We start from the raw sequence: 15499 nt of genomic DNA, 5'->3' as shown, positions 1-15499 counted from the left end.
ATTAAAATATTTTGATAGGAAAATAGATTCGTTGTTGTGAAGTGATAAAAAAATGACAGAACTCCTTTTTTCTAAGGACTGGATTTCAACTTGACATTGCCTCTTTAAAGAGAAGCTACAGATTCATTTAAATAGTATTTGTTCGAATATGTTGTGCACAAGCCTGTTGTTGTTGAATAACTGCAGAATCTGACTGACAAGACTCCATTCTTCCCCCTTCTTTTGTTGTTTCCTTCAAGGCATTCCATGTGAAAGCATAAGCTCTTTGGGACAGGGACTATGTGTAATTTATACTATCAGGTACCTAAGCTACCTCTTGCTACAAAATAAAATAGATAGGGGAAACTAAGCAGAGATCACAAATATTTAGACAGAGGCTTCATGTATTCCAATTGGCCCAGTAATCACAAATCCTGACCTGGAACCTTTTCACACAGATGATTTAATAAATCCAATATTAAGTAACTGACCATTAAGGTTAAGATTTTGTCACAGTTATTTTTAGTAAAAATCACAGACAGCTCACAGAAATTCACGGGAGCTCATGACCTATCTGTGACTTGACTAAAAATAACCAGGGGGGGGGGGGGGACCAGGACTGGGTGGGAGGTGGAGGAATGACAGCTGGAGTCACCCCACCACTGTGGGGGTGGAGGGACCCAGACCCAGACCCAGCTCCAGTTGCCGCAGCCACGAGCAGGGCTGGGGAGAGTGAGTGTTGGGGTACACAGCACTAGCTCTAGAGCTGGCCGCAACTGCTGGGCAGGGGCACACGGTCCCAGCTCCAATCCCGGCCACAGCCAAGGGTGCAGAGCCCCAGCTATAGCCACAGGGGGGTGTTCACAGCTACGGCTGAAACTGTGGGATAGGGGTGCACGGTCCCGGCTGTGGTCCTGGGAAGTTGTGGGGCAGAGATGCACGGCCCTGTATGGCTCCAGCCAAGGGTGCACTGACACAGCCATGGTGGAAGCCGTGGGGGGAAGGGGGCCCACACAGTCCTGGCTCCAGCCCCAGGTGTGGGGCAGGGGAGCATAGCCCCACCTCCAGCCACACCAGGGGAAGGGGGTGGGGACAGAGGGGCACGGTCCCAGGTGAAGCAGAAGACGACACGGAGGTATGGTAAAGTTACAGAATCAGTGACTTCTGTGACCTCCGTGACTAAACTGTATCCTTACTGATGGTTTGTAAAACCTATAACAGGATGGCCTATACACAACGTTTTAGAATACATTACTATTTGCATTGGTGCTTTGCTGAAATTTAAGACTAATGTATAAGTATTCTTTGTTGAAACTTTTGAAAATAATTAAAGGTGAGATAATGCAAGTCTGGGATGCCAACTGCTGCTTGTTCCTGAAAGCCTATGAACTTTAATCCAGCAATCTACATGTGTGTGAACAAAATGTATGCATGGTTCCTTTTCTCTTCCCCAGGAGTTTTGTATCTCTTTGAGATAAGCCCATCTGCTGGTCAGAACATAAGATCCTTGAAAAAGTTGGTAGGGTCTTTTTCCCTAATATGTGCACAGTGGTGAGCACACTCTGGTCATCATGAACAATTATAGTATTTTATTAAGGCATCCAAAGACTCCCAGCCTAAGCACCAAAAAACCTAAGTGTACTATACTTAACAGCTTAGCCTTTTTAAAATAATATATTAAATTACAGAGAAATTACAAGAAACCTTCAACAGACATGCACAACAAACACATATTTGATTTGATAAAGTAGCTTAATATTACAGCACTGCTTCCCCTTGCAAGATGTTCAAGGGGTAGAGAAAGAAAAGCAAATCTACACTGCCTGATAAGATGAGATGGAGAGGAGGAAGAAGGGAACTGACTCAGACACAACAGGTTTGGGAAGAGAGATAAAAAGCTTGAAGATGTAAGTGACAAGAATACCCAAGAAATAGGCAGTTTCATTTATTGTGTTGATTAAATCAGCCAAGGAAAAACTACAAACCAAAAATTATTCAAATCATGTCTAGGGGCTTGTCTATGCACATAGAGGTACCAGTTTAACTTACGGCATGATTTTAAACTGATTTAGTTAAACCAGTACACAAGATTCTGGGGATACTCTTATTTTGGTTTAAACCAGGTTTATTAAGGCTTAGTTTAAATTAGTTTAAGTTAAATTGGTGCAGCTTTTCTGTATAGAAAAGACCTTTGGTACAGGTTCAAGCTAAACCATAACAAGACAGCGTCTACTTACAGGTTTGCACCAGTTCAGCTAAACAGGTACAAATTTGTGTGTTGACAAGGCCTAAGATAGAGACATTGAAGATAACCACTTGCAGTTTTCACATTTTTCCATCATTAAATATATATATAAACCTCAAAAGCTATATTTACAAAAACAGTACAATGCACTTAATTTGGAATCTTAATGCTATAAAAATCCCTAAATTAAGGGAGTTCTTATAGACAATGTTATTTCTAGCAACTGTGTATGCAATCTCAATGACAGCAGAAAACTATTATTATTAGATGGAGAAATGAGGTGAAGTGATAAAGACTTCTTTTCTTCAGAGCCATGATTGAAGAACCATTTTGTTCCCCCACAGGAAAAAAAAAACCAACAACTTTTAACATCCTTTGCTAAAGCCCATAGCCTGAGTCTCGCTGTTCTGACCTTGGTTTGAATGTGAATTCTGTTTCCCTCCTTCCACATCTCTGTTTGCAGAGTTTGTCCTGGAAAGACTGGTTTTACAAAACGGACCTGCAAAAAGAAAGAGTTCAGATTGCCTTATTTATTTCTAAATAAAAACATTCAGCAGTAGTACTGATTTGCATGTAAACAAATATGCAATCTAGAGCATAAAATCAATTGAAATAGAAAAAACTGTTCAGAAAACATGTAATTGTCAAAGCAGATTATCTAACAATTAGGGCTGTCAAACGATTAAAAAAATTAATCGCGATTAATCGCACAGTTAAACAATAACAGAATACCATTTATATAAATATTTTTGGATATTTTACACATTTTCAAATATATTGATTTCAGTTACAACACAGAACACAAAGTGTACAGTGCTCACTTTGTATTTATTTTGTATTATAAATACTTGCACTATAAAAATAAAAGAGAGTATTTTTCAATTCACTTAAGTACTGTAGTGCAATCTCTTTATCATGAAAGTTAAACTTACAAATGCAGAACTATGTACAAAAAATAACTGCATTAAAAAATAAAACAATGTAAAACTTTAGAGCATACAAGTCCACTCAGTCCTACTTCTTGTTCAGCCAATCGCTCAAACAAATTTGTTTACATTTACAGCAGATAATGCTGCCCACTTCTTGTTTACGATGTCACCTGAAAGTGAGAACAAGCATTCACATGGCACTGTTGTAGCCGGCATTGCAAGTGCCAGATGCACTAAAGATTCATATGTCCCTTCGTTCTTCAACCATCATTCCAGAGGACATGCATCATGCTGATGATGGGTTCTGCTTGATAATGATCCAAAGCAGTGCAGACCAACATATGTTCATTTTCATCGTCTGAGTCAGATGCCACCAGCAGAAGGTTGATTTTTTTTTGGTGGTTCTAGTTCTGTAGTTTCCACATCGGAGTGTTGCTTTTCTAAGACTTCTGAAAGCATGCTTTACACCCCGTCTCTCTCAGATTTTGGAAGGCACTTCAGATTCTGAAACCTTGGGTTGAGTGCTGTAGCTATCTTTACAAACCTCAAATTGGTACCTTCTTTGAGTTTTGTCAAATCTGCAGTGAAAGTGTTCTTAAAATGAACAACATGCTGGGTCATCATCCAAGACTACAATAATATGAAACATATGGCAGAAAACGGGTAAAACACAGAGCAGGAGACATACAGTTCTCCCCCAAGGAGTTCAGTCACAAGTTTAATTAACGCATTATTTTTTTTAACAAGCGTCATCAGCATGGAAGCATGTACTCTGGAATGGTGGCCAAAGCATGAAGGGACATACGAATGCTTAGCATATCTGGCACGTAAATACCTTGCAACGCTAGCTACAGAAGTGCCATGTTCTCTTCTTTCTGTTCTCACTTTCAGGTGACATTGTAAATAAGAAGTGGGCAGCATTATCTCCCATAAATGTAAACAAACTAGTTTCTCTTAGTGATTGGCTGAACAAGACGTAGGACTGAGTGGACTTGTAGGCTCTAAAGTTTTACATTGTTTTGTTTTTTGAGTGCAGTTATGTAACAAAACAAATCTACATTTGTAAGTTGCACTTTCACAATAAAGAGATTGCACTACGGTACTTGTATGAGGTGAATTGAAAAATAGTATTTATTTTGTTTGTCATTTTTACAGTGCAAATATTTGTAATAAAAATAATATAAAGTGAGCACTTGTATTCTGTGTTGTAACTGAAATCAATATATTTGAAAAGGTAGAAAAACATCCAAAATATTTAATAAATTTCAATTGGTATTCTATTGTTTAACAGTGCGATTAAATTGTGATTAATTTGTTTAATCACAATTAATTTTTTGAGTTAATTGCATGAGTTAACTGCTATTAATCGACAGCCCTACTAGCAATATTTATAGAAACATACTAGCTACAGCCATGAAAATACACAGAGTATTAAGTAAAAGCAAAGTGAGTACTCTGTCATTGAGGCAGAATGATTTAATATAAGTTTGCACAGACAAATCTAAAGTCCGTTTCCACCTTAGGAAATGTAATGAACAGGAACTACTCCTTAATAGCTGAATAATCAAGGAAGAGAAATTAACTGCCAAGAACAGACCTTAATTGCCTTGAATCTGGTCACATCATTATTTGCAAAGTGCTTCAAAACATGCCTGGCAGCAAAACCAAATGAACATAGTCCATGCAGTATGGGTTTCTGAAATCCTATTTAAAAAAAAAAAAAGAACAATTTTTTGTTTTAATGTACATGTTTTGCTCTCCTTTTTTAAGGGCCTATATTTTTATATGCATCTTTATACTCAAATTATAGAAATGTAGGGCTGGAAGGGGCTTCAAAGTGTCATCAAGTCCAGTCCTCTATGCTGAGGCAGGACCAAGTAAACCTAGACCAGCCTTGTCCAACCTGTTTTTAACAACCTCCAATGATGGGGATTCCACAACCTCACTTGGAAGCCTTTTCCAGAGCTTAACTACCCTTATAGCTAGAAAGGTTTTCCTAATATCTAACCTAAATCTCCCTGGCTGCATATTAAAACCATTAATTCTTGTCATACTTCAGTGGACATGATCACAGACCTCTTTATCACAGCCCTTAACACACTGGAAGACTGGTTATCAGTCTTCTTTTCTCAAGACTAAACATACCCAGTTTTTAAAACCTTTCCTCATAGGTCAGGTTTTCTAAACCTGTCACCATTTTTGTTGCTCTCCTCTGGACTCTCTCCAATTTGTTCACATCTTTCCTAAAGTGTGGCATCCAGAACTGGACAGAGTACTCCAGCTGAGGCCTCAACAGTGCCATGAAGAGCATGACAATTACTTCCCTGGTCTTACATTCAATGCTCCTGTTAATGCACCCCAGAATGGTATTAGCCGTTTTCGCAACTGCATCACATTGTTGACTCGTATTCAATTTGTAATCCACTATAACCCCCAGATGCTTTTCAGTAGTACTACTACCTAGCCACTTATTCCCCATTTTGCAGTAGTGCATTTGATTGGCCCTTCCTAACGGAAATACTTTGCATTTGTCTTTACTCAATTTCAACATGTTAATTTCAGATTCTTCAATTTGTCAAGGCTGTTTTGAATTCTAATCCTGTCCTCCAAAGTGCTTGCGACCCGTCCCAGCTTCGGGTCATCCATAGGTTTTATAAGCAAAACTGTGCACTCCATTATCCAAGTAATTAATGAAAATATTGAATAGTACCAGACCCAGGACTGAGCCCTGTGGAACACCGATTGATATACCCTCTGAGTTCAATGTGAACCATTGTTAACTACTCTTTGAGTAAGATCTCTCGAGCAGTTGTGCACCCACTTTATAGTAATTTCATCTAGACAGTATTTCCCTGGTTTGCTTATGAGAATGTCCTGTAGGACTGTGTCAAAAGCCTTACTAAAAATCAAGACTTATCACATCTGCTGCTTCCCCACTCTCCACTAGGCAAGTAACTCTGTCAAAGTAGTAAATTAGGTTGGTTTGCCATGATTTGTTCTTGACAAATCCATGCTGGCTTTTCCTTATAACCATGTTATCCCCTAGGTGCTTACCAATTTATAGTTTAATAATTTGTTCCAGTATTTTTCCAGGTATTGAAGTTAGGCTGACTGCCCTATAATTTCCTGGGTCCTCTTTGTTCCCCTTTTCATAGATATGTATTACATTTGCCCTTCTCCAGTCCTCTGGGACCTCACTCATCCTCCATGAGTTCTTGAATTGCTAACAATTCCAAGATTATATCAGCTAATTCCCTATGTACCCCAGGATGAATTTCATGGGGCCCTGGCAACTTGAATACAACTCTAACTCAACAGGTTAAATTAAATTTATATATATTTCCCTATTTTGGCTTTCATTCTTTCCACTTGTTGTTAATATTTATTATTTATTAATATTAGTTCACATTAAATAGAGAGTTGGAGAGCATCCCATTGAAATAGCCTTTGTTATAATTTATTATTTATATTACAGTAACACAAGTTCCAATCAGAACTGTGGCCTATTATGGTAGATGCTATGCAAGACACAGAAGTAGACACGATTCCTGTCCTGAAGAGCTACAATCTATGGAAGCGAGGAGACATTCAAATATAGACTATTTTTCGTAATGAATATATAGCTTCTATGATTATATACATATATTTAAATATGAATGGAGATTATAGGTGGGGCTAGTTACGCTTCCTATTGAGGTTGCCTAGCACTTCCCATTGTAAGAGGCTGTTTTCAGGTGCTTACAGCTTTACCAACTTTAACAGTTTGGGCTGAAATTCTCTATGCTGGATGTCTGCCTCAAAATGAATTTTTTAGGAAAATTTCTGCCAAAACAGTTCAGCCATTTTGAGAACAAGGCTAGGGAAAAATACGATCTATTATCTACATTAAAAAAACACTGACAACCTTTTTTGGAACAGAAACTACCAGCCATATGTGCTAGGGTTGTCAACTTTCTAATCACATAAAACCGAACACCCTAGCCTCACCCTTGAGGCCATGCCTCCCCACTCACTACATTCCCCCTCCCTCAGTGGCTTGCTCTACCCCACCCTCACTCACTTTCACTGGGCTGAGGCAGAAGTTTGGGATGCGGAAAGGGGTATGGGCTCCGGGATGGGGCATGAGGGGTTTGAGGTGTAGGAGGGGGCTCCAGGCTAGGAGGGGTGGGGCTGAGGGATTCATCGAGTGGGAGAGGGCTGCAGGTTGAGACAGGGAGTTGGGGTGTGGGAAGGGGTGAAGGCTCTGGACTGGGGGTGCAGTCCCTGTGGTGGGGCCGGGGATGAGGGGTTTGGGGTGCAGGCAGGGGCTCCAGACTGGAGCCGAGGGATTCAGAGTGCAGGAGGGGATGAGGGCTCTGGGGTGGGGCTGTAAGGGGAGATTTTAGCAAACCAGTGAAGTGCCTAAAACCACTATTGTTTATTGCTAATAGTAGTCAAGTTAGCAGGCCGTACTGAACCACTCTGGCTTATTGCTAAAAGTAGCTAAGCCAGCAGGTTGTAAATTGGTCATGCAGCGGCCTCAGCATAACCAAGGCAGGAGGGGAGGGGGTTTTGGGTGCCACAGACAGGGCAGCTTGACCCCGTGTCCTTTCTGCTAAGAATGTTGAAATTGCTGATCTATGTATTTTAGAAAAACAGGAAGGCTATCTATATGTGCCCCCCAGGAATGTTTGTCAGGGCTCCAGGGCATGGACACACTGAAAAAAAAAAAAACTGGTAAATCGATGACCATAAGAAAATCTCTTGCTTGATTTTTAAAAACTGCTTGCTTAGCAAGTTTTCTTTAAGGGATATGTAATTATGTTACTCATGTATAAATAAGGGAGAAAAGTTTCAGGTAACCGGACTTCTCAGAAGGGGCTCTTCAGGGACGCTCCCTCTGGATGCATATTGCGGTCCCCACTGGCAGACGGAAACTTGGCCAGTGGAAACCTGTCATGATGCCACTCAAAGGCCACATTCAGCTTCGGTAATTATCGAGGGTTGAAGATGTTTTACTAACCTGTTGTGGACGTGTGTAAGTGCTTGAGACTAAAGTAAAGTTTAGCTTTAAGTGAAAGCATTGCACTTGTGCCAGAAGCGGGCAGCAGGTCCAGTGGTAGTAGGTGGGGCTGGGGGCAGGAGACTCTGTGCACATTGCTCTTGCCCGCAGGCACCGCTCCCCCCAGCTCCCATTGGCCTAGGAGCCAGACCTACATGGTCAGAAGAAGCAGCCTATCCTATCCCAAAAAACACCATCCTGGCCACTATGGATGTAAAAGCCCTCTAAACCAACATTCCACACAAAGATGGACGACAAGCTACCAGGAACAGTATCCCCGATACTGTCACAGCAAACCTGGTGGCTGACCTTTGTGATTTTGTCCTCACCCACAATTATTTCACATTTGGGGACAATATATACCTTCAAATCAGTGACACTTCTATGGGTACCCGCATGGCCCCACAGTATGCCAACATTTTTACGGCTGACTTAGGACAACGCTTCCTAAGCTCTCGTCCCCTAACGCCCCCACTCTACTTGCACTACATTGACGACATCATCATCTGGAACCATGGAAAAGAAGCCCTTGAGGAATTCCACCATGATTTCAACAATTTCCATCCCACCATCAACCTCAGCCCAGACCAATCCACACAAGCAGTCCATTTCCTGGACACTAATGTGCTAATAAGCGATGGTCACATAACCACCCTAACTAGAAATCTACTGACCGCTATACTTACCTACATGCCTCCAGCTTCCATCCAGGACACACCACACGATCCATTGTCTACAGGTGAAAGACACTATAGACAAAGCCAAGCTCTACGATACAACCGCATTTGCTCCAATCCCTCAGACAGAGACAAACACCTACAAGACCTCTATCTAGCATTCTTAAAACTACAATGCTCACCTGCTGAAATGAAAAAACAGATTGACAGAGCCAGAAGAGTACCCAGAAGTCACCTACTGCAGGACAGGCCCGACAAAGAAAATAACAGAACACCACTAGCTGCCACCTTCAGCCCCCAACTAAAACCACTCCAGCGTATCATCAAAGATTTACAACCTATCCTGAAAAATGATCCCTCACTCTCACAGATCTTGGGAGACAGACCAGTCCTCGCTTACAGACAGCCCCCCCAACCTGAAGCAAATACTCTCCAGCAACCACACACCAAAAACACTAACCCAGGAACCTATCCTTGCAACAAAGCCCGATGCCAACTCTGTCCACATATTTATTCAAGTGACACCATCATAGGACCTAATCACATTAGCCACACCATCAGGGGCTCGTTCACCTGCACATCTACCAATGTGATATATGCCATCATGTGTCAGCAGTACCCCTCTACCATGTACATTGGCCAAACTGGACAGTCTCTACGCAAAAGAATAAATGGACACAAATCTAACATCAGGAATCGTAACATTCAAAAACAGGAAGGAGAACACTTCAACCTCTCTGGTCACTCAGTAACAGACTTAAAGGTGGCAATTTTGCAACAGAAAAGCTTCAAAAACAGAGTCCAATGAGAAACTGCTGAGCTTGAATTAATATGCAAACTAGATACCATTAACTTCGGTTTGAATAGAGATGGGGAGTGGCTGGGTCATTACACATATTGAAGCTATTTCACACCTTCTTGTCAACTGTCCAAAATGGATTATCACTACAAAAAATTTTTTTCTGCTGCTGCTAATAGCTCATCTTAATTAATTAGCCTCTTACAGTTGGTATGGCTACTTCCACCTTTTCATGTTCTCTGTATGTGTGTGTGTCTGTATATACACACACAGAGAGAGAACATGAAAAGGTGGAAGTATATATATATCTTCTTACTATATGTTCCTATACTATATATATATAAAAATAATCTTCTTACTATATGTTCCATTCTATGCATCCGATGAAGAGAGCCGTAGCCCACGAAAGCTTATGCTCAAATAAATTTGTTAGTCTCTAAGGTGCCACAGGTACTCCTGTTCTTTTTGCAGATACAGATTAACATGGCTGCTACTCTGAAACCTATCCTATTAGACACTGATTTTGACCTTTAGGCTTGATTATCACAATTCATACTTGCAAGGTCACAGGGAGTGGGAGCCAGTGTGGCCAACAGAGGGAGGAATGAAGTTCCATGTCCTGAAAACATTCCAGCTGGTACAAAATGCAGAAGCCTGTTTGCTTAGTGATACAGGTTAGTGTGAACCTTGATGCTTCTCCCTCTAAACTGACTCCCCACTCAAGTGTCCAATTTGAGGTCTTGGTCCTGCAATACATAATCATAACCTCTCATGCCAGCAATGTTGTACTGGAACAGTGAATCAGTCATTCAACATGAGGCAGCTCCTGGGTGCAGGATACAGAACTTTCACAAGAGCTCAACTTAAACTGTGGAACTCATTTATGCAAGAGAGAAACCACTTTCATTTCTTCAGTTTTGCTTCCCTTCATTGCTTTCTTCACAAACACACCAATACTAACAAGCACTCAATAACCTAGAAAACAATCAAGCTATTTCTCCTACAGACTAGAATAAAAGTGAGGAAGCACGAGAGATCAGTATTATTTCGATTTTTGAATACTTGGGAGTTGCTCAGATGGTACCGTTATGGGGACCACACACATGCATAAATATTATATAAAAATACCCCTTCTGTGACAATATTTGTGAGTTTCAAATTCATTATCCTCAAATGCCTAAGCACATGAGCTTAACATTTGCTTTCTGTATGCATTTGTGAAAGAAAAACTTGATCATTTAAAGTGCTCATGGAAAGCTAAAACAAAAAGGATGTGAGCTTGTCCAAAGCAAATTCATTGTAAAATTTAAGAGAACACTAGTTGAAAATCTGTTCAAGTATTTGTTCCATACATTTCTATTTAATTTACACACATGGGTAAGGAACTGACCAAGTCCTTGTCTCAGATGCAATGTGGCTGTTCTTTAGGTTCTGTCAAGTGAACAGATATTCTCAGCTACCATGTTAATTTGGCTTTTCAAAAGACTACTTGCACTATGTGCAACTCTGAGTTTGTGGCAGCAAAGGAGTAGAGCAATCTGTGATTTCTCTTCTTTTGTAAGGATGTTTTCTTAATATTGGGCCCTTAACATGTTAACATAGGCGGTTACTCACAGAGAAAACAGTCTCTCCCCAAGGCCACTCTGAGTGGAACTGTAGGATTCTATTTAAATATCCAACCTGCACTATCATCAGCTGCTGAGCAACACAAACCCCACAATTAAGTGGATCAGTACAATCTCCTCATGGACTGTAGTGAAATTTAATAAACAAATAATAAACCAATAAAGGTAAACTACCAACGATCAGTGCAGTGCTGTACAAAACACAACAACAAAAGTCCCTGCCCCCTGAGACGCTTATTGTCTAAAAGTGAGACACAGCTATAGCAAGATGAACAGGGAGACTCAGAGGTAACTTAAATGTCTCCTTTTTTCGTTGTTGAGGTGGAGAGAATACTAACATGCACTAGTGTTTTTGAAAGCAGCGAGTCTTTAGGAGGGATCTGAATTGAGGAGAATGAGGAGAGGCTGGGAATCTGGTGTATTAACACTTGGAGGGGATTACAGGACTCTCGTGCTAATATGTCTCAATATCCATACAAATATTATTTTACAGAGAGACAGAAAGGGAGGGGGCCTTGTACACACTATCACTTGGGTCGGTATAATTTATGTCGCTCAGGGGTGTGAATAAGCCACCCCCTGACTCAAACTCTTATCTCTTTGAGCAAAGGCACTGCTGTACTACCAGTAAGGTGTTTGTAAAAACTTATAGTTCTTAGGTAATTAGATTACATTCCACCCCAGGCAATATCATCAACAATAACTCCTGGTGTTACTTAGTTTGGCATGCCAAATTCTCAAGCTGACCAACTCTATGGGAAAATGGCAGTTCTCTGAACGGTTTCGTAGAAGTGACTTCAAAAGGGTATCACCTCAACTTTTTCAACTAAGATGGTAAACTGCAGATTATAGACTTTAAATTAAGAGGAAACTAGGGAGAGTGGCAGAATGGGACGCAAGGGAATTCCAGCTGAAAGATGGAAGACCAGCTTTCCTTCAGGGGAAAAAAAAAGATTGTACATAAACTGTAGCCAAAAGCAGCAATGCTTAATAAGTGTAGTGCTACACATTAAATGTTCCCTTTGTTAGTCAAAATAATGTTAAGCTTTAAGAGGAGACATTAAAAAGGTTGTGGGGTATGTTTGTTTTTTTTACAAAATCCCTCAAATGTGTTGACTAAACGACAAACTTAAAAATATTATTTTCACCTAATACTAAATCATTCCCAACCCTAGCACTATTTAAAAAAAAAAAAAAAAAAAAGAGTAGTGTTCCTCGAAGCTCACCTCCAAGAGCAGCAAAACCAGGATCAATGTGTAAAGGATTCCAATCCCCACTGAGCCTATACAAGGCAGCCTGTGGAAACAGAAAACCAAAACTGGAAAATTAGTCCGGGTTGGTAAAAAATCTAGCACAAGCCACATGCAACCTGTGATTGTGGGAGGAATTCATCACAATCTGCTTAGCTGGTGTTCTGATACTTGCAATCTATAACAAGGAAAAATATAAATTACATGTTTCATGCTATTTTCAATACCTGCCACTGTACAGAAAAAAACTGTCAAAGATGCAGGGAAGAGGGCCAAGAACTGCATCTGGACTTGGTACGTCACTGAATAGTATCAGCTAAGAAAATAAATAACTCTTCCTTGAGATTAAATATATGGGGAAGCATTCTGCCTCGAGGTAGCCATTTCACCTCTGTATGCATGAGCAAGGAATGGTGCTCTGTATCCACTTCCTCACAAAGTGCGGCAAAACACCTGGAGTTTGTTGCTCTGGATTTAATAAAATTAACGAGTGTTACTGTTGTGTTCAGAACACTGTGAAGATCTGGTTCAATATCTTTTGCAGCAAGCGGCTCTCAGTGTAAAAACAAACAGTGTGTCCAAATAGCGTAAATAACACCGGAATGCTTTCCGGTCATTGCTGCAGCTCCATCAGTGCAGACCCTGATGCAATTAGTCCAGCTAATCTGCTAATTTGCAAAACAAAAAGTCTTCCTTTATTTCCTTATTCCACACACACCGAACATAGGCAAGTAAATGGGACATTTATGAAATGTCTGTGGATTCAGCTAATTGAATAGCAAATTCATTGACACTCAGATGATCAATACACTGTGAAACTATGTCTTCTGACACAGAAGTGATCCATCATTTGACAGTCATTTGGTATTATTGTCAATACCTTGGCCTTCTTCTACCCAAACACTTCATTATTTCAATAACACATGGCATTATCAAAGTCCCAGCAATCGTATGTAATTTTTTTGTTTGAGCAATTTTATGAGCCACTATGTAGGATGACCTTAAAAGCTTTACAGTAGTTGTGAATTTCATTACTCCTTTAGAATCAAGCAGTTCCTTGGCCTTTCGCTCAAAAAATGAACGATGCTTATCCTTATGCATGTCATGCTTTGTCATTACGTGTCTCTATAATTGGGAGGATTTCAAACATTCACTGGTCAGTACTTGTGCACAAACTACACACTGTGGTTGAGGTATATCTCCACTTCCAGAACAAAGAAAACTGAAATTCAAATAGTTATCTTCATATTTCCTAAATTTTGCAAGGTTAATAACGGCTTTATGTTTCTTACTCTCATCACCTCCTTGGTCTTTTTCACCCCTTACAGTGGTTGAACTTGTTTAAGGAAATTCGGTATCATCGCTCCGTGGGTTTTGTTGTTTTCATAGAATATCAGGGTTGGAAGGGACCTCAGGAGGTCATCTAGTCCAACCCCCTGCTCAATCCCCAACGAAATCAAGGACCAATCCCTAACTAAATCAAGCTGATTGTCGAATTCAATTTGAAGCTGATAGTCTAATTCAAAATGTAACCATATCTGATATATACTGTTTATGATTACAACAGTTTTCCCTGTGCTGTGTAACTTGTCCTATTCCCGCTGAAACTGCTCCTTTACATCCTGTGATAAATGAAGGGGGGAGGGGTAGCTCCCTTTTATGGACACCCAGCCAGCCAGTTAGCTATAAAATCCCTCTTAGTAGCTGTTCTCTACTTGCTTTACCTGTAAGGGGTTAAAAGTCTCACTGCTATGCATAGGTAAAAGGAAGTGAGTGGGCTCCTGACCAAAAAAGCCAATGGGAAGGCTAGAACTTTTTAAAATTGGGGAAAAAACTTCCCCTTTGTCTGTCTGTGGTTGTTCTCCCAGGGAGAAGGGGACAGGGCAGCAGTTATGTTGTAAGAAGCTTGGGCCAGGTATGAAAACCCATCAGTATCATACCTAGAACTACTCATTTGAAATCCCAGATATGTAAGTGGATCAGGAAATGTCTAGGAAGACGCGATGAGATTTATCTCTTATTTCTTTATGGCTTGTGGATTCCTGTGTGCTAACCCTAGGTGCTTTTTGTTTTCCTTGTAACCTTTAAGCTGGACCTCAAGAAAGCTATTCTTGATGCTTAATTCTTGTACGCTTTTTTTTTTTAAATCTAGCAAATGCCCAAGTTCCCAGATGCATTTTCTTTCTCTCTTTTTTTTAATTAAAAAAATTACCTTTTTTTATTAACAGAATTGGATTTGTGTGTCTTAAGAGGTTTGTGCACATGTTGTTTAATTAGCTGGTGGCAAAAACTGATTTCTTCCCCCCCACCTCTTTTTTAGCTCTTCCCCGGAGCAGGGGTGAAAAGGTACCCCACAGGAAGGAATTCCCAAATTTGCCGTCCTGGGATCTCAAAGGGGTTCTGCGCTCGGGTGGTGGCAGCATGTACCATCCAAGGTCAGAGAGAAGCTGTAACCTTGGGAGTTTAATACAAGCCTGGAGTGGCCAGTATTAATTTTTAGAATCCTTGCGGGCCTCCACCTTCAGCCCTTGAAGTGCCAGAGTGGGGAATCAGCCTTGACACACCCAGCAAATGGAGCTACATAAATGGCAAGGATGGCATCAGACTCAGAAACCAAGGAGTGAGCCCTCACATGCAAGGTCTCCAGTGGCAGAGCCAGCGCTGGGCCAGAAGGCATTTAGGCTGAGTGGCCCCCACCCCAGGTGCTGACCCAGAAGCCTGAGCCCCACCTCTTGGGGATGAAGCTGGAGTATGGGCTTGGGCTACAGCCCCGCTGGGGAGCAGGGCTTCAGACCACACGGGGCACCTGAGCTGAGGGCTTCAGTCCCTGGCTCCTACATGGCGGCTCTCTGCTTTAGCCTTGTAGGGGAACCAGGGCTTGGGGCTCCAGGATTCAGCCCTGCAGCTCCCAGCTTTAGCTCCATGGGGGCAACCATATTCATGGGTCCAGGCTT

General features: G+C 41.0%; 1 protein-coding gene across 2 annotated transcripts in view; it reads right to left on the bottom strand.

The window, feature by feature from the left end:
* HSD17B4 (hydroxysteroid 17-beta dehydrogenase 4) overlaps positions 1-15499 on the bottom strand; it is a 122016-nt gene that overhangs the window by 30764 nt on the left and 75753 nt on the right. For both annotated transcript variants that reach the window (XM_084629269.1, XM_084629270.1), the window contains exons 18-20: positions 12522-12591; positions 4751-4857; positions 2637-2723 (exon numbers count right to left, since the gene is read on the bottom strand). In XM_084629269.1, coding sequence (XP_084485395.1) covers positions 2637-2723; positions 4751-4857; positions 12522-12591 — 264 coding nt within the window. The remainder of the gene's footprint in view (positions 1-2636; positions 2724-4750; positions 4858-12521; positions 12592-15499) is intronic.

Source organism: Lepidochelys olivacea (genome assembly GCF_965140295.1).
Source record: "Lepidochelys olivacea isolate rLepOli2 genome assembly, chromosome: 5".
NCBI classification, from domain to species: Eukaryota; Metazoa; Chordata; order Testudines; family Cheloniidae; genus Lepidochelys; species Lepidochelys olivacea.
This window is presented reverse-complemented; position numbering and strand designations above follow the sequence as displayed.